The sequence below is a fragment of the Myodes glareolus genome, chromosome 14 (assembly GCF_982192425.1).
Source record: "Myodes glareolus chromosome 14, mMyoGla1.1, whole genome shotgun sequence".
Taxonomy (NCBI): domain Eukaryota; kingdom Metazoa; phylum Chordata; class Mammalia; order Rodentia; family Cricetidae; genus Myodes; species Myodes glareolus.
Genome location: NC_142039.1, coordinates 31,270,746 through 31,294,720, shown reverse-complemented (window position 1 = coordinate 31,294,720; position 23,975 = coordinate 31,270,746). Strand labels below are relative to the sequence as shown.

General features: G+C 41.9%; 1 protein-coding gene across 1 annotated transcript in view; it reads left to right on the top strand.

Annotated features, from left to right (window-relative positions):
• Window positions 1–23,975, top strand: part of Ryr2 (ryanodine receptor 2) — a 569,025-nt gene that overhangs the window by 293,754 nt on the left and 251,296 nt on the right. The window contains exons 15-17 of the mRNA XM_087896432.1: window positions 1,304–1,487; window positions 3,068–3,203; window positions 15,220–15,315. Coding sequence (XP_087752558.1) covers window positions 1,304–1,487; window positions 3,068–3,203; window positions 15,220–15,315 — 416 coding nt within the window. The remainder of the gene's footprint in view (window positions 1–1,303; window positions 1,488–3,067; window positions 3,204–15,219; window positions 15,316–23,975) is intronic.

Genomic DNA, 23,975 nt, shown 5'->3' with positions numbered 1-23,975 from the left:
CTGTAAACATCTAAGACAAGGAAGCCGCAATTGTTGGTGTCTGCACACCATGGTCAGTCTTCCATAAACACTTACATTCAGACTTGGCCTGAGGAGAGCTTAGCCGTCCCTCCGAGCCACTCCCATGGGGCTTTGCCTATGTCAACAATATACTTTGACTTGGGACTTCAGCCACTTCATGACCTGTATGATGGCATAGTTGCCAGGGATTTTCAGGCAAATACCCAAGAATAGTTGTTGTTTTACTTTTCCTAGTGATTGAAAAGCTGAATTCAGCTATTCCAACATCACTATCACTCTATATGAATGACCATACATTTAAATAAAAATATTTGAATGTTCTAAAATGGAAAGCTGAGCTAATTATCATTAATTTTAAAATTTTAATTTTCCAACAATTTCATATACGTGTGCCTTTTTGTTTAGTTTGGATTATTCTTTTTGTGACTCATTGAGAAAGAGTGCAGGTTTATTTATGGGAGCATGCGAAACTTACCAGTGCTTCACCACTGAATACAATGGCTCCCTTTTCATGAGGAGCCATTAATCACCCGGAGCTCCTCATAGAGGACGCAGACCTCTTTGAGACCCTCCTCTGTAGACTCCTCAAAGGCTCCATCCTGTGCAAATAATCTCACCTCTGAGTTCACGAGAGAGACTTTAAAAGATATAGTTTTAGTTTTAAAACTTAGGTGTCTGTGTGGAGTTTTGTGGATGTGAGTACATGTGCTCACAGAATCTGTGAGAGAGAATCAAAACCCTGGCCCTGGAGTTGCAGATGTTTGTGAGCTGCCTGATGAGGGTGCTAGGACAGAACTCAGTAAACATTCTTAACTGCTCAAGCAGCTCTCCAGCCCCCACAAATGCATGTTTTTTTAAACTAATAGGAGTTACAGAGTAGCAACTACTGTCAATGTTAGTAAAACCTAAAATAATCCCTTACCAAAAGTCAAACCAACTTTAAACAAGCAAATGTCAGAGCTATGAATCGGGGAAGACATGGTCTTACCTCTTAAAGTAGTGTTATCAGTTGACTTTGTATCTGGACTATTTCTCCATTGTTCCAACTGGGTTTGTTGTAGAGACATGACTGTGGATGCTGTAGTCTGTGATGTTTAGATATTGTGTTGCACAGTTGTAATGTGAGGATGGCCATTATTGCTGGTAGAAAGGATGCCTTGCACATTCCTTTGACTGTGCCTTCTGTAAGAGAGCCTGTCAATGTCAAATCATCTGCCAGTTGAAAAACACTGAACTGAAATTGTGGATCACTAACCCAGAGAAGTGTTTGCTATTGATTTAGGGGCCTGGATGCTCTCAGCAAGAAAGCAAAGGCACCCACCATTGACTTGCCCATCGAGTCTGTGAGCCTGAGTTTGCAGGACCTCATTGGCTACTTCCATCCCCCTGATGAGCACTTGGAACATGAGGACAAGCAGAACAGGCTGCGAGCCCTGAAGAACAGGCAGAATCTCTTCCAGGAAGAGGTGAGATCACACCCGTCCATTTTCTGCTGCTCTCTTGGGAAAATGACTTCGCAGTGAAGGAAATTGCATTCCACATCTCTCTACATCCCAGTAGAGAGTAACAAGGGCAGTTCTGTGCAGAGGAGCAGGCTTGGGAGAAAACCGCTCATTACCTTCATTTCTGTGTCACTTCCCGGCAAGGGACACTTAATTTTACCATCAACTCTCACTGGACCATTTTTAACACTGCAGTAGCGCGCTGCTGGGTGGACTCCAGTAGAGGTAGTTCCGTGTTACAGCGTGCTGTCTGCCCTGTCATTGTCTGAAACTTTACTTTAATGGGCTTGGGTTTGCAGCATTTTGTTTGAAGGTGCTTCTTAGTCACACTCGAAGCTCTGGGTTTCAAAACACAGCCCCAATAAGCAGAACAAATGAACACACTTTGATCCCACTGTTTTATATTGGTTTCATAAATACAGAACACACACACACACACACACACACACACACACACACACACACACCTCACGCGGCCTTGAAAACTACATAGTAGGCTACAAGAAACTTCCTTGAAAGACCCTCAGGTCAAAAGGTCTGTGGGCTTGAAACTGAAGCAGGAGGGAAGCTGACCCCCAAAGAAGAGGGTGAACTCCTGTTTCCTGCCTGAACAGAGTATACCCCTATCATTTCCTTTTACCCCCCCCCCCTCTCTCTCTCTCTGTGTGTGTGTGTGTGTGTGTGTGTGTGTGTTGCTGGAGACAAACCCAGGTACTTTTATGTGCTGCACAAATGAGGGAGCTGTCCCCAGTCTCATGTGTGCCTTTGCATGTATGATTTACTTTACTCAATGCCCACTTCTTAGAAAAACAGACAAACAAAAACCCCATACTCATGTACTATACTTTATGCCAGAATCAAACAATCAGTTTGCTAACCTAATGTCCTGAGGTGGTTGTCAGTACGAGTACCACAGGTTTCAAGCCTTGAAGTGTTAGTTTTGAGACAATAGAGCCAGCGAGGGTCTCAGCAGGCATTTCATTCTAACCGTTCCCAACATGGCAGTAATTTTTTTCCCAAGAACTAACTTAGGCTGGAGATATGGTTCAGAGGTTAAGAGCATGTACTGCTGTCTCCTAGAAGCCCTAAGGTCCTAGCGCCCATGCCTGGAGGCTTATACTGCTTGTAGCTCTAGTTCTCAGGGATAGGGTGCCCCCTGTGGCCTCTGGAAGTACTGCAGGCACGTGCACATCACATACCCACACAGACATTACATATATGATGTAAAATAAAACACTTTCCCTCTTCCTTTCTCCCTGTCTCTCTTACACGAATAAAGGACCTTGCAAAAGCATCAGGAAAATGAACTGATGATGTTAAGCTAGACTTCTCTTTAAAATCAAGTTATCCCCTTTTTTCCTTTTGTCCAGAGCACAACTAGTGTCTTTCTTTTGGGATAGAGTCTTACTCTATAGCCCAGACTACCGTTGAACTTGCAGCGATCCTCCTGTGTCAGCCTCCTGCGTGCTGGGATTGCACAGATGAACTGCACGCTCAGCCCAGAGTTGGTTTCTGACGGTGATTTGTTTTTACCCCCTCTGCAGGGAATGATCAACTTGGTTCTGGAGTGCATAGACCGCCTGCACGTCTACAGCAGTGCAGCCCACTTTGCAGATGTCGCAGGGAGAGAAGCGGGGGAGTCTTGGAAATCCATTCTGAATTCTCTGTACGAGTTGCTGGGTAAGGGCCATGGCTGCGTTTCTATGGAAAATAACATTACAGCCGTTGTGCAGCATGCTTCCCAGTCAGGACTTTTAAGTTTTAATGGCATTGACCTAAAGCCCATAATGCTTTGTGGATAAATCCTTCTTTGAGTGAGGAAGGTCACCATTGAAGTCGTTGTGTCTTGGTTAGGGGAGGTGGCTTTTGCAGGGCTCTGATAATAGCCAGTGTTACTTATATCCTTCTTGGTCCTCAAGTAGTGTTACAAAGTCGCTTTCCTTTCAGCTCTGGTTTTTTGGGGTTATTCTAGTGTCCTCCTGTAGTGTTCATAGGATCTGGTTTGCCACCTCTCAGATATATTTTATTCTGCGCAACATTTGCGGTGGTTTATAACATTCCAGAGTCTCTGTGCAAACACAAGTCTTCCTTAGCTTTGACCTGAGCTATTTCTGTAGTCTCTTTATGTTTCTTTCTGAGAACATGGGTCAGTCTGGTTTTACCCTGCTGCAAGCCAGTAAGCTGCTTTCGTGGCAGTTAGCATGTTACCAGTATGATGTCACTCATCATAATTCCTATTGAGTGGTACTTGGGGTTGGTTTTAAAGGCAAGACTATCAGGTTTCTGGGATTTGTGTCTCATTTGGTTTAATGCCTGGTGTATAGTAGGTACCCAATATCTATTACTATATCGATACTAATTAGATGATTGAATTTTGATGGAATAGGAAAATATAACTGAATTAAAAATCATGAAGTATTTTTTAATGTGAAGAAGAATGGGTAGTCAAAATATTTGGAAATCCTTTAAAATATAATTAAACTTCATTAAAATTAATAGAGTCATAAAAATTATTCATAATTGTTCCTGTTAGAATTTTTAATGTTTTTTTGGATGAGCACTTTGATATGCCATTAAAATTAAGCACATGCAATTTGGTGCTTTCATGGTGTTGGCGTTCGCACCCTCTGAACAAGACCAGGAATATTGAGGCTTTGTAGGAGTCTAGTTTTACTATTTACCCACAACTATTATCAGGATAAAGATTTTCGGCCACCAAAATCTAGAGACTGCATTTTCTAGAGAGTACATTTCCTTGCAAATGTGGAATTAATGGCACTGAATTTCTTATTAAAACAACAAAAACCAGCCAACCAAATAAATAATAAAGGCAGCAGAAAGAGTCAGAGGAAAAAAACTTCAGTTTGGTGGGGTTTTAACCTGGTTTGGTACCTTTTTAACACCATAGTGTAACTTCTTTTACATGATATGATGTGGATTGACTGCAGGCAAACTATATGTTTGGCCAGAGGTGTATTATAAGGTGGAGCAAGTTGCACATTTATCACGACAATGAGATGCCTTAGTTTTCTCTTTGTGTCCATTCTTTGTGTCTATGACCCATCTCACGTGTCCCTTCAGCATGTCATGTGCTCACCTTTCTCTGAGTAACTAAGATGAGCGCTGGAGTGATAGGGATTTGACGGACCTCACCATTCAAGTTGCTTGCAGTCATGCACACACTTAACCTCCCCTTGAAGCTACAAAACCCTCAAGGGCACTCCCTATAACTGCACAGAATTTGGGGCTCTTTAATTTGATTGCTTTAGAGTCCATTGAATAGCTTTAATATACTCTACAGAATCCTGAGAATTGCACAAGAGTTGTAATTAGGTTTGTGGCTTCTTTTATTGGAACATGGTGAGAGATGTGACTTTAAATTGGTGCACCTGTCCCAGTAGAGAGAGATGGCAGCGGGTGTATGGGTGAAGTGATGTAGCCATGCCTTAAATGTCAGTTAAATGGCAGTCTAACATAAAATATAGCACAGTGTCTTCATTGTACCTGGAGAACCAGCTCTCTCTCTCTCTCTCTCTCTCTCTCTTTCTCTCTCTCTCTCTCTCTCTCTCCCTCCCTCCCTCCCTCCCTCCCTCCCTCTCTCCCTCTCTCCCTCCCTCCCTCCCTCCCTCTCTCTCTCCCCCGTTTTCTCCCCCCCTCTCCCCCTGCTGTATGGCCAGCTTCCCATAGTCTGCTTTTCCTTTAGGACCCGAGCTAGCTCTTGCTAGGTCATGGTACAAGCTTGTAGTGTGCTTCCACTTTGGCACTGGGGAGGCAAAGGAAATTCTGTCTTAAGAAAAAGAGCCCACTCCTTCCTCCAACAATCTGAAACCCACACCTGCCATCTCACAACCCCAAATCATAGTCATCCCAGAGCCAGGAACTCTGGCAAAGGGCTGGGTGGATGAGTACTAACCAAGCTTTAAACCTAAGTTAAGCCCTTACACTTCGTGGCTCTTAGCTAGAGGGTAGACGTTACAGGGGAAGCTTGCCTGTCCATCAGGGATGCTAGTGGCTCTGAGCTGGAGGGCAGAAGTTACAGGGGAAGCTTGCCTGTCCGTCATGGATGCTAGCTCCTATGCTTCATCCACGTAAACAGTTGGATGAACCAAGGATTTAAGCAGAGTGCTTTTATCTGCTTCCCCACACTGTGCATTGGGCAGGGTCACATTCAATCAGTGTTATTTTAACTTATTTAATAAACAACTTGCAGAGATATCCATTGATTTTTTGGTAGCATATATATAGCCATTAATTCACTTTATTCAAAGACAGTGGGCCTCTTACTCCTTTTTCATTGAGCCTTTTTATTGAGAAATGGAAGCCTAAACTCATCTGTACCAACAGCTTCTAAGAAAAAAAGTCTTTCCCACTCCCCAGACCCTAGCCTCTGCCTCTGATGTGACCTTGGATACAAATGTAGTTCAATGTTCTGATTGGAAAAGTGGAAAAAATAGAGGTGCTTGCTTCTAGTGTTATTCGGTCTATTTTATGAGTTAACATGCCAGGCGGCTAACAAGTAACACCTTTTTTTATTTGTTTGTTTTTGTTTTTTCAAGACAGGGTTTCTCTATGTAGCTTTGGAGCCTGTCCTGGAACTAGCTCTTGTAGACCAGGCTGGCCTCAAATTCACAGTGATCCACCTGCCTCTGCCTCCTGAGTGCTGAGATTAAAGGTGTGCACCACCACCGCCCAGCTGACACCTATTGTTTTGAATGCTGTCTGTAAGGTGGTGATAATGATTCTACCATAGAGTTGCTGGGCAGCTGGTATTTGATTTTGATGTCTCCATACTTAGCATAGGATGGTACTTTCCTTCTTGCCTCCTAATCCCCAGCATCCTTTTCGTTTTGGTTATTTTCTGTATCATCCTTTGCCCTTGTCAACCTAGTATTACTTTAGTCTTCATCTTCTGCTGTATTTCACTCATGCCCTAGGGAAGAAACCTATGTCCGTCTCCTGGATATGACAAGGGAAGGTCTAGATTAACTCGTAGAAGATGATATGGCATGATTATTCTTAGCATGTACTGGTGTTCAGTTTTCACTTCTAGAAAGTACTTTCTCCAATCAAGTTGTGATGGAAAGGGAAAAAACGAAGTTTCTTTACATTTCTTGCTGCACTAAAAGTTGGGAATTCTGCTCTCTCTCTCTAGATATAGTGTCTCTACTTCCTACATCTGCAATGGCAGCATCCCATGCCCAGCTGATTCTCAGCAAATACAGCCATCCCTCATATTCATAGGTGTGGCATTCACACTTTCAAGAGGCTGTGGATTGAAAATAATAAAAAATACAGTGTTAGAACTAAATATGGATAGATTTCTTTTCTTATCATTATTCTATGAGCAATGCAAGTTAACAACCATTCAGTTTGTCTGATGTGAATGACCCACAGATGATATAAAGTGTGTGACAGGAGGTACACAGGTTGTATGCCAAGTGACATCATGCTATGTGAGGATGTTGACTGTCTGAGAGTGCTGGGATGTGTGGCACTGATGCACCAATGGTACCTGGGATGACTGAGTAGACCTCCAGGATGCTGAGATGCTGTCAAGTTTCTGTCTGTTTTCTCTGACTCTGATCCTCATGTCTTCCTGTGTTAATCTCAGACCTCTATAGCCCACTCTCACTTCATCAAGGATTTTCATGGACTCTAACACTGGTCTCTGTGTTTCCTAGAATGAGGCATCCCATGTCTGATTTTCCTCTTCCTCTCCAACCCCTGATCTTGCCCACTCTTTGTAGTTGCTCTAAATTGCCTCTTTCTAGTACTTTCTTCAATGAAGAATTATACTTCTAGAGTGTCTATCATTAATTAATATCTGTAAGATTTGAATATTCTTAAATGTCTATACATGCTTCCTTAATTATTTATAGCTCATTTGATTAAGAAAGGATTTGATGGTGCTATTACTTAATATTGACATAATTAGAATTCCCTAAAATTTACATCTTGCCAGTGTAATAGCTGTATGGTACTAAGCACACAGAATAGTTTCAGCCTGATGAATATATTTTACTTTTAAATTTAATTTTCAGGATGAATAGATGGCTCACTGGGTAAGCACGTGTACTTCTCTGTAGTTGGGTTCCCTGTACCCACATCAGGCAGCTCACAGCTCCAGGAATCTGACACACCTTCTTACGGGCTCTGTTGGTCCTGTACTCAGTGAACTCCCCACAACACACATACAAATAAATAAAATCAAAAAATAAACTTGGTTTTCAAAGTAGCAAAAGATAAAGGATTTTCTCTAGTGTGTTCGTGTTTCTTGACTTTCCCCTTTTCATGCTGCAGCCCTTGACCACGTCTTTTTGTTAAGCTACATCTGCACCTATTTGTCCAGATCATTTTGGCTATTTATCTATTTATTTATTTTTTATTTTTTATTTTTGGCTATTTATTTATTTAAATGCCTCGCCTCAGGAATGGTTCCTTTTCCCTTCTGCCTGCTTCCTTAAGCACCTCAGTTTCTCGCCTGGTCTCTGCATAAGACATCCTTGTACAACAGAGACATCCAGGTTGCAGGAACATAGACTTAGTGTCTGGTATGGTTTCCATGCCAATAGAATCTCTCATGCAGCCTGAGTTGCTGCAACAAAATGCATAAGTGGATCATATACAACTAATGACAGTTTCTCACACTTCTGGAGGCAGAAGTCTTAAGTTCAAGCCATCAGCACACTCTGTGTCTGTAGAGGGCTGGTGAGAGGCAATCTAAAGAGATGTCTCCTGACCATATTCTACAGAGGTGTGAGCATCTCTCTAGGGTCTCTATGACTACACTAACCCTCCACCCTGATGACCTCATTCCAACCCAATAACACCATCTCTTAGTGTCATTTGTAAGGATTAGCAATATGTGAGTGCTTGAATCCAATATTCAGATCATTATCCAGATTTCATGAATGGATTAACTATTTGTTAAATACCTGCTTTGGGGGACCCAGACATTGAGGGTCAGTGCTGGCCAAAATACAGCATCTGTGTAAGCTTTCAAGGAGCTTAGAGTGGAATGGAAAAGACAGCAACAGACATCACAATGCCAGCAAGGATGTGTGCAGCTGTTGACTGGGGTGCCTTCACCATCTCATGACAGTTTTATTAAATAATGGTAATATGTGACTAACCAAAGACCGTGGGATCACATAAAATAATTGGCATGATAGATAATGTCATTGTAAAATAATAAAGCCATGGGACTTGGAGAAATATGCTAAAGTTTCCATGAATGTAAAATCCTAATTAGTTCCTCTAAAATGTAGAGTTTTATATACCCAAAAGAAAAATAAAAAATATCTAAAAATATAAGCAAATAGAAGTAAAGGCTAATACAATAACAAATGAAATAATAAAAGATTTTTACCATGGCAAATAAATGCAAATTAAAAGAATAAGAATCTTATGTTTTGACTAGGTTGACACAGAAAATAATTTTGCTCATACACATCATTAGGGAAGATGTTGACTTATGTGTTCTGGGTTGGAGCATGAATGATGGAATTTTAATAGGATGACCAGTCCTGGTCTGACTACATATACAGTTTTAGATGTGTTCCTTTGCTCTCAAACACCCTGCTTTAAGAAGTGTGTTCTATACTTATATTTGTGTAAATGTGAAGAGAACATCCACTGTAGAATTACTTGTAAATACCATAAAATTGAAAGCAATCTTTTTATCAACAGGGGATTGGCTACAGAGCTTGTGGTATACTTAAGTGTAGTACTGTGGAATCATTGAAAATTGAGATAAATCTATCATTTGGAAACCTGTGTGAAGCAAACCAAATTGTTTCTCTATTTCTGTTTGGAAGCCTGTGGAATGACATTAACTGTGAAGGAACAAAAAGGCTTAGTTACATATTGATTATGATCCTAACTGTAGGGTTGGAGAGATGCCTCAGTAGGTAGGAGAATGTGCTGCTCCTGCAGGGGACCTAAATTCATCTTCCAGCACCCACACTGGGTGGCTGCCAATTCCTATGACTCCAGCTCTAGGGGATCCAATGATCCAATGCCTCCTTCTGACCTCTGAAGTTAACCTGCTCTCTCTTCTCTCTCTCTCTCTTTCTCTCTCTCTCTCTCTCTCTCTCTCTCTCTCTCTCTCTCTCACACACACACACACACACACACACACACATACATATACACAATTAAAAATCAAATCTTATTTTAAAAAGGATTCCAACTGCAGAAATCATAGATGTATAGAGGAGACAGTTTATGTCTTGTAGACATTCTGTAAGAGTGTGTGGAAAAGTGTGCAAGGCTCTGTCTTAGCAGGAGAATCTTGATTTCTAGCTTCTATTTCTACTTCAGTGTCACATTTATTCATAAGCTGTTGTAATGAACAGATTTTGTGATTGACAAAGGTGTTAGCACATGCAACTTAAATTGATATGAGGTGGTAAAAGGAAAAAAATCTATGTATTGGTTCCAGTTTAAAATTTTAAAAACCCTAGAACACACACACATATCTATATACAGATACATATATATATATATATATAGGGTTATATATATATATATATAACATATATTAGTGAAAATAAGAGTCCTTCCTCATATACAAGATAGTTTAATGAGTCAGAGGAGCTGGAATTATGGAAAATTTTAAGTTTACAAGAGTCCTTTGATATTTTTTCATTTTTAAAATTTATTTTACTTTTTACCTTTCTATTTATTATGTTTTTAAAATTTATTTTACATACTGGCCGCAGTTTCCCCTCCCTCCTCTCCTTCAAGTCCCTTCCAAGCCTCCTCTATTCCCACCACCCAATTCATTCTTTCTCCATTTCTGTTCAGGAAAGGGCAGGTCTCTCATGGATGTCACCAAAACATGGCATATCAAGTTTCAGTAAGAGTAAGCACCTCCCCATGTGTTAAGACTGAGCAAGGTGACCAGTATGAGGAGTAGGGTCCCCCAAACCAGTAAAAGAGTCAAAGACAGTCACTTCTTCCATTGTTAGGAGACCCACAAGACGTTCAAGCTACACAACTGTAACATATATGCAGAGGGCCTAGGTCAGTCCTATGCAGGCTTCCTGGTTGTAGTTCAGGCCCTGTGAGTCCTTATAAGCCCAGGTTCGTTGACTTGGTGGGATATCTTGTAGTGTCCTTGACCTCTCTGGCTCCTACAATCCTTCTTCTCTTTCTTCAGCAGGATTGCCTGAGCTTGGGCTAATGTCTGACTGTAGGCCTGCATCTGTTTCCATCAGTTGCTGGAAGATGCTTCTTTGATGACAATTGGACTAGGCACCAATCTGTGTGTATAGAAGAATATTGCTAGGCATCATTACATTGATATGTTTTTCCCTTCAGTTGTGTTTGATTCTATCCTTGGTCTCTGGGTCATCCAGCCTATGGGGCGTGGTGCTCCAGGCATTGTAAGAGGTGGCTTTACTGTCCTGGCATGGGCTTTAGGCTGGAGCTGTTTTCATTCTTACTATTTTAGTGATCACTGATTTAATGACCAGGAAAAGATTTAAGAAGTGAAAACATAGATTACATGTTGACTTTTGGAGACCGTAAGCCCATGTGAGTTTATACTCCAGCTTAGAAGAGGTTCAGTTCTGCCGTAGTCATTAGAGTTCTGTGATAGATTTCCATGTCACATTCCCATGTAGCTCATTTTCCTTAGCTCTCAAAAGGTTTACTTTAATTACTAACTTTAAATTTATGACTCTCCCTCCCTGATTCTTCCAAAGATTCAAGAATTCAAGGGCATATGGGTAACATGCTTGTATAGCCTGTCTAAGGACTTGAATCCTACACACACACACACACACACACACACACACACTCATATAAAACAAACGAAAAATAAAAACAAAACCCAAATAGCTGGACTTCAGATTCTCTGCTAGAGCTATGGAGGAAATGAGCTGCTTCTTGCTGTTGCTGCTCAGTTCTTTGGGGTGCTTGTCATATGGAGAGCAAACACAGAAGACAGAGTGATAATCTATAACAATTTGGTGCTTGACATAGACTTAGTGAGTCCGGGTCTTTGGGAGAGATTGATAAAGGTGGATTTATGAGCTGCCGTCAGGAAGACATCAGGATGTCACAGACACCTGTACTTGGAATTGGAGGAGCATCGCTGTGGCCCTCTTACATATATCTTTTCTGACGTCCATGTAATTAATCTGTGGGATGCAGACAAGCCAGGATGGCTTTCTAAAGATGTCTGAGAAATGGCCCTTTGGCAAACTATGAATTCTCATTTGCTGAGGATTCGAAGCAGAAAACAAACAGAGCAGGCTGATGCTCTTTCTTGTTTAGCAAAAGTGACCAGTCTCTGAATCCTTGAAGAGTTGGGGAGGTGGAGGCTTAGTTTCCAGTGTAGTACTGTAAGTGGGGCTTTTGGGATTGAACCACGGGGGTTCTGAACTCATCGGTGTATTGATCAAATGGAACCTTTATTTGATTGTCTACTAGAAACAGGTTTCCTAGAGGAGGAGACCCAATAGAATGAGTGTATCTTAAGAGGAGGTTTTTAGATTGACTCACACAATACAGGATGAGTAGTTCAACAATGGCGGCCTCACACTGGAGAGGCTGAGAGATGCCTAGAGATCTGCTGGTCTTCAATGTATGTTGGATGCCAGAAGATTCTTGCTTCTGATACCAGGAAGGGATCCAACAGCAGTAGAAATCTACATTTATCTGGACTGCCACTGGACAGTGCTGCCAACACTTGGGGTGACTCTTCTTACTTCAGATCACCTCATCAAGACAGTACCTCACAGGTGTTCCCAGCAGATTGCCTTGTAGTTAATTCCAGATCCAGCTAAGCTGACAAGATTAACTACCATAAAGGCATCATTCAAGGTAAGAGACAGTATGAGGTGAGGCCCTTGGAGAAAGGTGGGCCAATGAGGATTTGTCCTTGACTGGCATACCTTGTCCTTATTCCCTCCTTCTTTCTATCTACTTCTTGTCTTCTACCATGAGAGAAGTTTTCCCAGGGCACCTTTGCTACTGTATTTATATATTGCCACAGGCACAAAAATAGTAGATCCTGTGGATTGAAACTAATGACACAGACTTACTCTTAACTCCTTTCAAATGGTTTTCTCTGGCATTTTGTCACCGTGATGGGTATTGACTGTCACAGAAGGATACGGCAGTAGAGACTTCAGAGCCTCCAGAACATTTTCTAGTGTTGCTGGGAGGCAGATATTTCTGGATGCCGGAACACCGGGGAAGGCTACAAGTGATGAAAACCAATTGCCTGGCCTTCCCAAGTGCCAGCACAGGAGCTACCCCATACTTATCTACAGAGATACTTCCTGTTTTGTTCCCCATGGTCCTGGCAAGGCATTGTATTTCAAATCAAGACATGCTATTTTCTGTGTTTTACTATGTTGTCATAGTCTCTTCTCCATGAAATAGCAATGACTGTCACAGATACAGTTCAATAGGATTTTGTTTTATTGCAACATTGACATCTTTCTGAATATGGTTATATACTTGTAAGGCCCTAGTCTTTAAAAGTATTTACTTATTTGTTTATGTATGTGTGTGTGTGTGTGTGTGTTTACACCCATGCGTTTACATGGTATTGTCTACAAGCAGAACTTTGAGGCCAATATGTAAAAGTGCCTTTGACCAGCTGAGCCATATTATTGGCATGAGAACATTAAGTCTTAACACTTTTAGAATGCTGGGAAGTTGGGCAAGAAGGCCGTAAAGGCTGGTGCATGCCCATAGTTCCAGGAAGCCACCGCCTGTATGTCGGCTCAGCTCTGTGTTCGTAAGCCTGAGCATGACCTGGATGCCATCTTTCAAAGCATCATTTTCTCCAGACAGCTGCTCCTGATTTGTTCTGGGTGCTGAGGAGAGGGGGAACTGCACCATTAGTACTTGGTTTTGTGGCTGGACACTCCGTACAGGATGTCAAGGCTGACATCCTTGGGGGCCTGGCAGTAGCTGAGAACCACTTTCTCTTGCAGGCAGATTAGAACTTCACATAAGAGCCAGTCTGTCTTACTGTTCCTGTGTTAAGGCAGTAACTACCCTCATTTGGGTGTCTCTTTGCTAACCCCTACTTGGTTTTATGCGTAGTGACCCACACCCAACCTCTTTTCCTTAAAGCCACCTTGCTGGTTCGGTGTCTCCATTGAATAGACACAGAGCAGCCCCGCTGTGACACTTTCTTCTTATCATCAATAGAGAATACCTGATTCTGTGGGTGCTTCTTTTACTCCAGTATCTTTGGGCAGGAATCGCCCAACTGCAGTTGCCAAGGTCTCTCATCCTCAGGGACAATGTCCTGAGTTCTCTAATACCCTCTTAAATTCACCTCCAGTGTTTAGTGGACTTTAAGTGTCTTCTTAGTAATCTAAATGTTCTTAAACCTTTCAGCCATCTTTAGAAGGGGAGACAGAGGCATGCCACGGTACACATGTGGAGGTCAGGGAACAGCTTGTAGGCCTTGGTCCATCCCTTCCACCATATATGGGTCTTCATGATCAAATTTGGGTTGGTAGGCTTTGGGGCAAGCACCTGTCCCCAGCCCCAGTACTTCCTTTATTGCATTCCTGGGCTCCCACGTCTCCCTTCAGAGGGAGAAGTAGAGGGAGAGAAAACTTTCTGTCCTTCGTGTTTTTCTGTTTTACGGTCTGAGTAGGAACCACCTTTATCCGTTGGCTTCCTTTGAAAGGAGATGTGAAGGGCATCTTTAAGTGTGGTTTACATAGACTAACTGTAGGCCTTTCATCCTCCTGTTCTTAAGCAGTAGGTTGCAGGCGAGAGCCTCAGACGCCAGTCTTTTATCTGCTTCCTAGTGTGGCAAGGCTGCGGATAATGACTGTCCCTCTGGGGATATCTTTCTGCCTTTAAATATCATGCTGCTCAAAAATCTCACCCACACCTTCGAGCACTTACACTGTTTCCCAATAGTCTTACAGGTCTAAGCATAGCACTTCTGTCAAAAAAAAAATTACTAGACTTGCTGTCACAGAACTGAATCTGCTGAGTTTTTAATGTGAAAATTCAGGTTTTTTTTTTAAATTTGAGAATATAAATTGGGTGGAAATAATTGTCATTTCAGAATTTCATGTGAAAGGGGATCTTTACTTAAAGAACTCGAGAATCCTAAGTCTAGGAAAAGTTAACGTAGGTTTCTCTAAACCGTTTCTGTCTTTTATATGATTGGGGACCTCTAGGTGAAGAGAGGTAGGTAGACCTGAGGGACTTACGACTTTATTAGTCGCTGGTCTGCCGTCCTTTCACCTTGCTTCCTTTAGTTACATCTGCCAGCACACTTGTTAGAATCATAGCTGCTAGCTGCATGTCCTTAACTTCTTTGGAGCATTGGTATAAAAAATTGGGCTCTGGAGAGATCAAATAGTTCAGCCTGGTGGCTAATTAAAAGCAACGCATGTTAGAATCTAAGTGGAGAAACTTCAGGGCACTGGTTTCTGCTCCTCGTCATTATCTCCTCCCTGTGTGAATTGTTACTTTGTGGAATTGTTTGCCTTCTAATGAGAAGAGGAGTTTTCAGCCCCTTCCCAAAGATGCCAAGACATTTTCAAAAGCATCCAGTCTTGTGTGTGTAGTTGCATTTGCGTGTGGTTTAGATGACACTGGAAGATGCTCTGTGCTCTCCATCCCATATTGTATGCCTCTTGCAACCTTACCTTGGTCCCTGAGCTTGAAAATCACATTAATGTGAGTTCTTCTTTTGCAGCGGCTCTAATTAGAGGAAATCGTAAAAACTGTGCTCAATTTTCTGGCTCCCTCGACTGGCTGATCAGCAGACTGGAAAGACTGGAAGCGTCCTCTGGTATGTTCCTAGTTTTCTCCTTGATGTGTATGGTGTTCCTTCCTGTTTACTTCTGCCTCTTCTCTTTAAGACAAAGCAAGTTTGCATGTTAAACATTACATGTTTCTTTTTAATAGGTTGAGTATCTTTTATTTATTGGTTGAGTCACTATTTCTGAATAGTGTCAATGTAGCAACAGAGCTCCTGAAAGAAGGAAATAATCCATTCTAGAGCCAAATATGAGTGACCATGGTCTGGGAGCATAGACTTAGGTTACCCCCAATTCCATGTCCCATGAGTTCCATGTTTCACAAAGTTTGTATGCTGGCAGAAGAAAGAAAGCCATGAATCAGGGCACTTTCCAAATGCTCCAGTAGAAACACCAAGTCAATGAGGTCACAGCAGAGCAAGGAAAGCTCAGCCGTAGGCCTTGGTGCTATCCTTTTGCATCCAAAAGGATGATGCTCAACCTTTTGGTTGATGGAAACAAGTGATTTGTTAGAGTAATACATTTTGAGAGGTAGTATCTGTTAAAGTTATGAGACTGTTAAGTCAGACTCAGAGGTGGGTGAGGAATGGCTATTAAGAATGCTGAAGATAGCACTAACTAAATCGTAATTAAAACTGAACTCTGGACCCACACCATTCCCACCCCTCCACCATCACTGATGCCCCAGACAATTATTCAGCCTTGCAGAAGGGCCAGTGGGAGGCACAGCTTTTGTCCGGAGCGTGTTGGCTCACAGTAGGGATCCAGTAAAACCTTGTCCATTTATATTTATAAAATGTCTAATGATAAAGTCCTGAAATCCACTAAAGAGCTAAGGTTCTTCTTCTTCCTCAAACGGATCCATCTTGATATACTCAATACACAAAATCTTTAGATGTTAGATTTCTTATTTTTTTTTCCTTTGTCATGAAAAAGAACTTAAAGATACAAGGATATTTGGGTGAATTTGGGAAGTTAGGTTCCCAAATGACACAGCACCATTGTGAATTTGAAGAGGTTTCATAAAGAATTAAAGACTGTCTACAAAGTAGGGTATTTTTTGCAGGCAGGATCTCTGAAACTCTGTTGCCTTTGCCCAGTGCCTCCCCATCCTCCCTGCCCCCAGACTCTGAAACCTGCTGTTTTCTCTGTCCTCTTTGTTCAGCTGTTTTACTTTCCATATGGGGAACCAGCTGGGATCTAAGTGTCTAAATACCACCATATGTGGGGGACAGTGCACACTTAAACCATGGCAATGCATGTCTGTGCCTACTAGGCCAGAGTTCATCGGAAAGATTGCGGGGTGGTATGAGCAAGTGCCATGTTCCCCATGGATGGGCTTTTCTTTGAGTGATCTTGGCTCTTGCAGTGGCCCTTGTGGGGGGAATGAGTCAGCTAGAGAGATGTAGCCCATTAGTTGGGGGTGAGGTGACGTCTGTTGGGTATCATCCTTTGTGTGCTCCGTACTTGCACAGTTTTATAGAGATGGTCGTGTTCTTACTTGGGAAGCCTGCCACTCCACCTCAATGCAGAGCCAGTGCAGGGGTTCTTAGTGGATGTCAGATGCCAGAACTTTGAAACAGTGTTCTGCTCCTGGACATGGGGTGGTTTAAACACCCTAATGGTTATTATAGTTAATGATTTAGAGTTTTGAAGCTCTTCTATTCTATTCTAAAGGGGTTACTTCCACTACTTAGGCAAGAGTGTCTCAGCCTCTGGTGTTCTATGAAGCCTTCCTTATTGTTATAAGGTTAGATGATACAAGGTTAGATATGACATGTTGAGTTAAAAAGAGACTAGGTTCTGGGGTTGATTTTTGAGATCTACTGTTGCTGGTGGAGAAGTCCCAGCTACTTGAGTGATGCCAGCTTAGATGGCTTTTATGACACAGAAAAAGAGTAAGAGGCTGTTTCCTTGGAGACAGCGGTCTTAGCTTTAAAAACATTTGGTGGTTTGTGCATGTGTGTGTATGGTGTGTGTTTGTGTGTGTGTGTGTGTGTGCGTGCATGCACACATGCATGTGCATACACAAACATGCACACATGCACATGTAAAGGTCAGAGAACAACATTGGGTATCAGTCTTCACCTTCTGCCCCATTTATTATGGGAGGCTCTCCGATCCAGGGGATTTCAGGGATCTCTTGTCTCCACTCCATCCTCACTACAGAAGCCCTGGAATTAGAGATTCATATTACTGCCTCTGGCTTTCACATGGATTCTGGGGATTCAAACTTCTGTCCCCATGCTTACACAGAAAATGGTTTTTCTGCTGACCCCAAGCTTTTGATTTAAAGATTTTATTTTGCAGAAAGCCTGCCATGAGATATTGGAGGGATTATGTTCTCTAGTCGAAGGAAAGAGAAAACAAAGACAACAACTACAAAATGCAAAGCAAATTACAAAGCAAGAATGAACTAACCTAAATCAATCACAATAGCATTGGAAATTTTCTAAAGAAAATACTTGGTGACAGCCACTAGGACCTCTTTATACCCTAATATTCCTAATATTCCATGCTATAGTCAGCCATATTTCCTACCCTGATCTGTAGTGACAATAAGAGTGGTGCTTTTATGGGGTGATAAGGTGGTCAGGACTTATGTAAACCATACTTTATGTTGCAATTTCCTAAGAATACAGGAAAATATAGAATGCGTTTTGTAAAACTATTTACTTCAAATGCCTGAAATACAGTGTTAATAATGAGAAGGTCCTTATTTAGTAGTTAGGTGTTGTCAAAATTTAAAAATTCTATCCTTGTTAAAAGTTAAAGCTTCCTGAGACACATCAGGAGGAGTGGTATGCTGTTCACTTCCTTTCTCCATGAAGCATCAAATTGCAGCTAAGAAGGAAGAGACAGAGAAAGAATGGAGTCTTCATTTGGAGGCATCTTGTACTTTGCTGTATTTTATCAATAAGATGATATGTAGCAACTCAAAGGAAACTCCAAATAAAACAGAACCCTTTTTAATGGGTGAAGAAAAGAGAAGTAAAAATGTTCAAAGCTACTAGGTCTCCTGACCTTTTTAATCTTCAGAGCGCTTTTCTTAAAACTGGTGGAGAAGGGGGACGGCAGATTACATTTCTAGAAAATGGTTCTTTCACTGTAAGAATTCTTCAGCTATTTCAAAGTCTGGAATAAAAGATGCCCTGCTTTATGGCAGGCAGTAGAGTGATTTAATAATCATTTTCCATGGTTACCTGAAGACCATTGTTCACTTCTAGCTATAGTGCAGTGCTAAGGGTGATGGGACAGCAAGGCTTGCTGGATTCTGGCTTACAGATGCAGATGTTTCCTGGTTGACTTAGTCATGAGTGGTGCTCCCTAGATTGTACAGTGGCTGACAGGTGTATGAGTTCTAGAATGTACTTCGTCACTCATTAGGACTGCAAGCTCTCAGTGGGCAGGGGTTTCCTGTGTAGAGTGACTATATTTGTACACTGTTTATACTTCTACCCCAATGGCAGCTTTCATTATTATTTCATGGTTGTTCTTTATCTTTTCTAGAGAGTTTTATTAAGAAAATAGGTTTCTTTGGTACACTGCAAGGGACATTGGGATGAGCAGTGGCAAACGTACTGTCTGCAGTCTACTTTATGATTCTTGGGGTAGCAGATACCTAGTCACATGACCTGGATCCCTTCCTTGTTCTGCAAGTGACAGTTTCTGTTAAGAAAGGACCCAAGGATGTTCTTCTCCATTTAAGCACTGGTGTGAGACTGAGCCCCTCAGAACTGTGGGTTCTGCAGCATGGATACCCTTCAGATCTGCTAGTGTGGCAAGGACCACTGGGCATGACCATCATACTCAAGAGCTCACAGTAGCTGTGGTTCCCTGCACAAGACTTGCACAAGATCAATCCAGCCCAAATTCGTGTAGAAGTAGAAGGTGCTACCGGCACCATTGCTTATCAAAGGAGTTATTGACAGTTGACAGAAATGATTGTCCTTCCCCCAGAACCTCCCTCCCTTCCTCCCTCTCTCCCTCCCTCTCTCCCTTCCTCCCTTCCTCTCTGTCTCCCTCCCTCCTTCCCTTCTTCCCTCTCTCCCTCCCTCCCTTTCTTATGCATATCCACTGGTAGGTTTCCCATGTTCCTACAGATAGCCCCACATCTATGCCCCCCTATCTGTACACATATGGGCAGACGTGAAGTTGGTTGGGGGCTGTGTTGGAATGGTTGTGCTGAACTAGAGAAGAAACGGGAGTAGATATGTTCATATATGAGATTGTCAAGACTAAGAACTTAATCTGACATGCACAATTGTGGGACTGTAGTTCACATACATCTCAAGGTTCAGAGAGCTGTGAGAAACAATGAATAACAACAGAAGAGGTGGTCCCCTGGCTCCTATTTTTGTCACCAACAAGACACCCCAAGTAGAAAGTTAGATGGCTAACTTCATGTATTGGGTCACAGCCAAGTGCAATGTTTTGCACGCTTTACTCAATGTCTAGTAGAAGAAGGCCTTATACTCTTTCATCTGTGGCCTGCTGTCTGCATTTCATGTGAGAAGTTGTTTAGAACATTGTATAACATAGCCTTTAGACTGGCAGCATGGCTAGGCAGGTAGAAGTACTTACTGTTGAGCCCGATGGCTTGAGTTCTACCCCCTGGGACCCACACAGGATGAAAGTACCAACTCCCAAAGTTGTCCTCTGGCTTTCATATCACATGCTATGATGCACACGCCATTCGTATACACAGTAAATACATAAATGAGTAAGTGCATAGTGTAGTAAACATTAAAATAAATCAAATGACTTTTGAAATATGTACATAAGGTATATATGTGAAGCATAAAGGAATTTCATATCCAGACGTGAACTCTGTCCCTAAAATATATCTTTATGCATATGCTGATCTATAACAGCAGTGAAGAGTCCCCCTGAATTGAAAGCTCTTCTGGTCCTGATGTCCAGGCAAGGGAAGCTCATCTCAAGCGCTCTGCTTTACTGAATGTCTGACAACCCACCATCAGATTTCCAGTCAAGACAGAGAAAGCAAGGCCTAGCAATTACAGGTCACTTGCTTGAGGTCAAGGAAAAGCAGAGGAGGGTTGGATCTGGTCAGCACTTATGGGCTCTGGAGTGATGTTATCTTTGTGCCTCATTTTGCTCAGACTAAAGAGCTTGCAGAGACTGGCCCACTGGATTAACTCAGTGATAAACTGATGAATAAAAAGATAACTAAAGCCAACAACCACAGTGCCAAAAGTAGCATAGGAACATCTAATAGTATTTATGATTCAGGCTGCCACTGTTCTTCGAGACAGTCTCACATAACCCAAGCAAGTCTTTAACTCACTGTGCACTGGAGGATGACCTTGAACTTCTGATTGCAGTCTCCAATTCCTTAGTACTGGATTACAGGTGTGTGCCTCCACACCTGGTTCTAGGCAGTGCTGGGGATCAAACCCCAAGGCTTCATGCCTGCTAAGCGAGCACTCTACCAACCAACTGAGCCACACCTCCAGCCTCTATTATCTCTTTGACACACACCGATGTATCCTATTAAAAATTTGAATAGTATCAAATTTCTAATAAAGTCTTCTAATTCTTAAATCATGAGCTGTCTTGAAACTGGCATTCCTTTTTCCTAACTGTCTTTTGGCAACTGTCGTTTCTCTGTCCTTCATAAATCCTGGCTCCTCAAACTGAAGGGCTCAATCATCAGGAGCCTAATTAGGCTGAAATGTACGTTATAGCTGCCCTGCTCTGTGTTCGTGATTTCTCTCAGTGTTCCCCAGGAAGCTTCGTACTCACACCCACCTTCTAATCCTGAACCTCAGTCTCTCTTCTTAGCTTATTTATTTTGCCTATGCTTCTCCCAAAGTGTCTCATTGCTTTCTGTATGCTTAAGAATATTATGCACTGACTCCTGTCTTCATCTCTCTCCTGATTTTGCCAATTTGTGCTCTATTTTCAAACTTAACCTTTGTCAACTTTTCCCCCTCCTCAGTATCACATGAGTTTGAGAAATAATGAGTTTATTTTCCTCGTTAGCTTCAAAAGCATTCTGAAAAATTCAAAGTATATGTAATTATGTATTTTCTCAGGGAGGCTTGAAGCCATAGCTCTTGCAGCCATGATTTTTAAACTTTATGCATTTGAATACTAATGTGATATACATTTCCCCTCTGTTTGTGTAAGCTATGGAAACCCTATTTAGAGTAGCTTCCATTTATTCTCATGATTTAGCTCTTGTTAACAAAAAGAAAGAAAATTCCATGCTGTTTCTTTTTTTTCCCCCTTTTCTGTTTGCCAGAAGACTTAAAAGTAAATTGGTCATTTATCTTGTGCGGAAACTCAAATCATTTCTTCTTTTAATCTTGGTGTATGTATATGGTATATGCAGGTGTGTGTGTGTGTGTGTGAGAGAGAGAGAGAGAGAGAGAGAGAGAGAGAGAGAGAGAGAGAGAGAGAGAGACAGAGAGAGACAGAGACAGAGAGAGAGAGAGACAGAAAGAGAGGGAGGGAGGGAGGAAGGGAGGGAGGGAGGGAGGGAGGGAGGGAGAACGCACAGTGTACACATGCCATGGCATGCATGTGGAGATCACAGGACCATCCCGGATGTCGGGCATCACTTTCTACCTTTGTGTGTGACAGTCTTCCTTGCTGTTCCCACTGTGAACACAAGTGTAGCTCAGCCCGGAGCTTCTGATGAGTTTCCTGTCGCTGCCTCCATCTGCAGTCAGTGGTTTGTTCTCACATTATCATTCTGCTTTGTGGTATAAACTATTCGCATCCAGATCTAGCCATGTTCCTTTTCTGATACATTCAGTTTTAAGCCTGCTATGAGCTTTGTGAGCCATTATTTGCTAAGGGAACCTATTCTCAGTCTTTTATTGATTTTTTTTCTGCACACAGCAGAGGTCAGCTACTTTCTGTAAAAGGCCAGTGCCTCAGTCTGATTCAGCATACCAGAAATGTGCTCCTGTTCTCAAGCCTAGAGGCGCCTGGACAGGAGCTTTTGGATTTGGTGTATGGGTCTCCTCTCACATTGACAGCTCATGCTTTCTGAATGTTAGGGAAAAGCACGCTCCTGTAGACTTTTTCCTCTGTGAAGGTACAATCCATTTATAAAGATCCAGTCACCATGATCTCAGGTTATAGCATCCAGGTACATGTTTTAGAGCCTGTGTGCCCTAAGGTCTTTAATACAGCCCCCGAGTTCTTATTCATAGTGAGGAGTAACCACTGTCAGTAAATGTATGCATCTGAACAGTACACTAAAATTATATTAATAAAAGCAGGCATCCATGTGCTTTGTAGTATAAATAATGGAGAGAAATAAAGGACAGGCTGACATGGGAAACCTACTAAAAGTACCTTCCCGTCGCTGGCATCATATTCTATATTGGGCTCTGGATGATGAGTTTCTTTGATTGCTGCATCTTAGATGATGGTGACAGCAGTGGGAGAGCTTTGGTACACTGATGTCAGCATTTCTATCTCGAATCTTGGCTTCTTGAATTTCTGTTTTCTTTGATTTTATTTTCCATTATCATCAGACTGTTGGACAACAGCTAAATTATCTCTAGAGTTTGAAGTCCTATAGAAATTGAATAGAGGTGGATATCTTAACAGACTAACACACAGTGAAGAAGGCAGCATGCGTTGTCCTCATCTGTAAAGGGCAAAGATTTGGGTCAGGCGTTGGTCATGAGAACTTGAGAGGATGACGTCTACATCCTCTTCTGTGAGCCTGACATTGCCGGCTTCTTTGCTAAGAAAGTGAATTCCACTTGACGCATAAGAACTGTAATCCAGGGTTTTAGAAGCTTCTTCTCAGTTCTGTGCAATTCTTAAAGATCCTGAGAGACAGCCAGTGGGCTGCATGTTGTGTCTCATGGTCATAGAGGACTGGCACATCATTATTGACAGAGAGCAGCAATAATTGGTGACTAATTCATTCTCTGTTATTAATTGTGGATATTACATTTGTTTGTATTTGTATGTGTGCATTTGTGTATGTGTGCTTAAGCATGCCATGGTGCACTTGTGGAGGGCAGAGGACAACTTCAGGCTTCTGCCATGTGTATCCTGGGATCATACTCAGGTCGAATCAGTTGGCAGCAAGCCCCTTTATCAGCCTGAGCCATTTTGCTGGCCCAATGATGGGACGACAGAAAAAAGGGACATAGTCTTCAATTAGCTTTTTAAGTATACACTAAACATTCTGATAATGAAATCCATTTTGTCTTTGTTCTTTTATAAACCTTAAGAAAAAAAGGGCATATTATACTTTTGTGATGGTTATGGTTGTAACTTTTAAATTATGTACTATTTTATTTATTTCCTTTGTTTTTTAAATGAAATATTTTTTTTCTGGGGATCCAACTCAGGTTGTCAGGCTTTACAGCAAGTTTCTTTAGCTACCTATCCCTCTTGCTGGCTTAGGATTATGTTTCTAATGCCAGAATCCTATGCAAACCAGTTTATAATTAATGTAGACCTCTGTGGATTTCTTTGGGACTGAATGACTGTGAGACAGGGCAGGATAGAAATCTTGGTCAACAGAATGGTGCCAATGTGGACAGCTAAAACCACTTAAAACCAGAGAGACCTTGGGAAGTAATTCTAGACACACTCTTTGTTTAGAGTGTTGGTTATAAGTTGTATGGATAATGGTCAGGAAGAAAGCTAAACAAATGGGATTTGATTCAGAGTTCTTGTTTTAAAAAAAGAA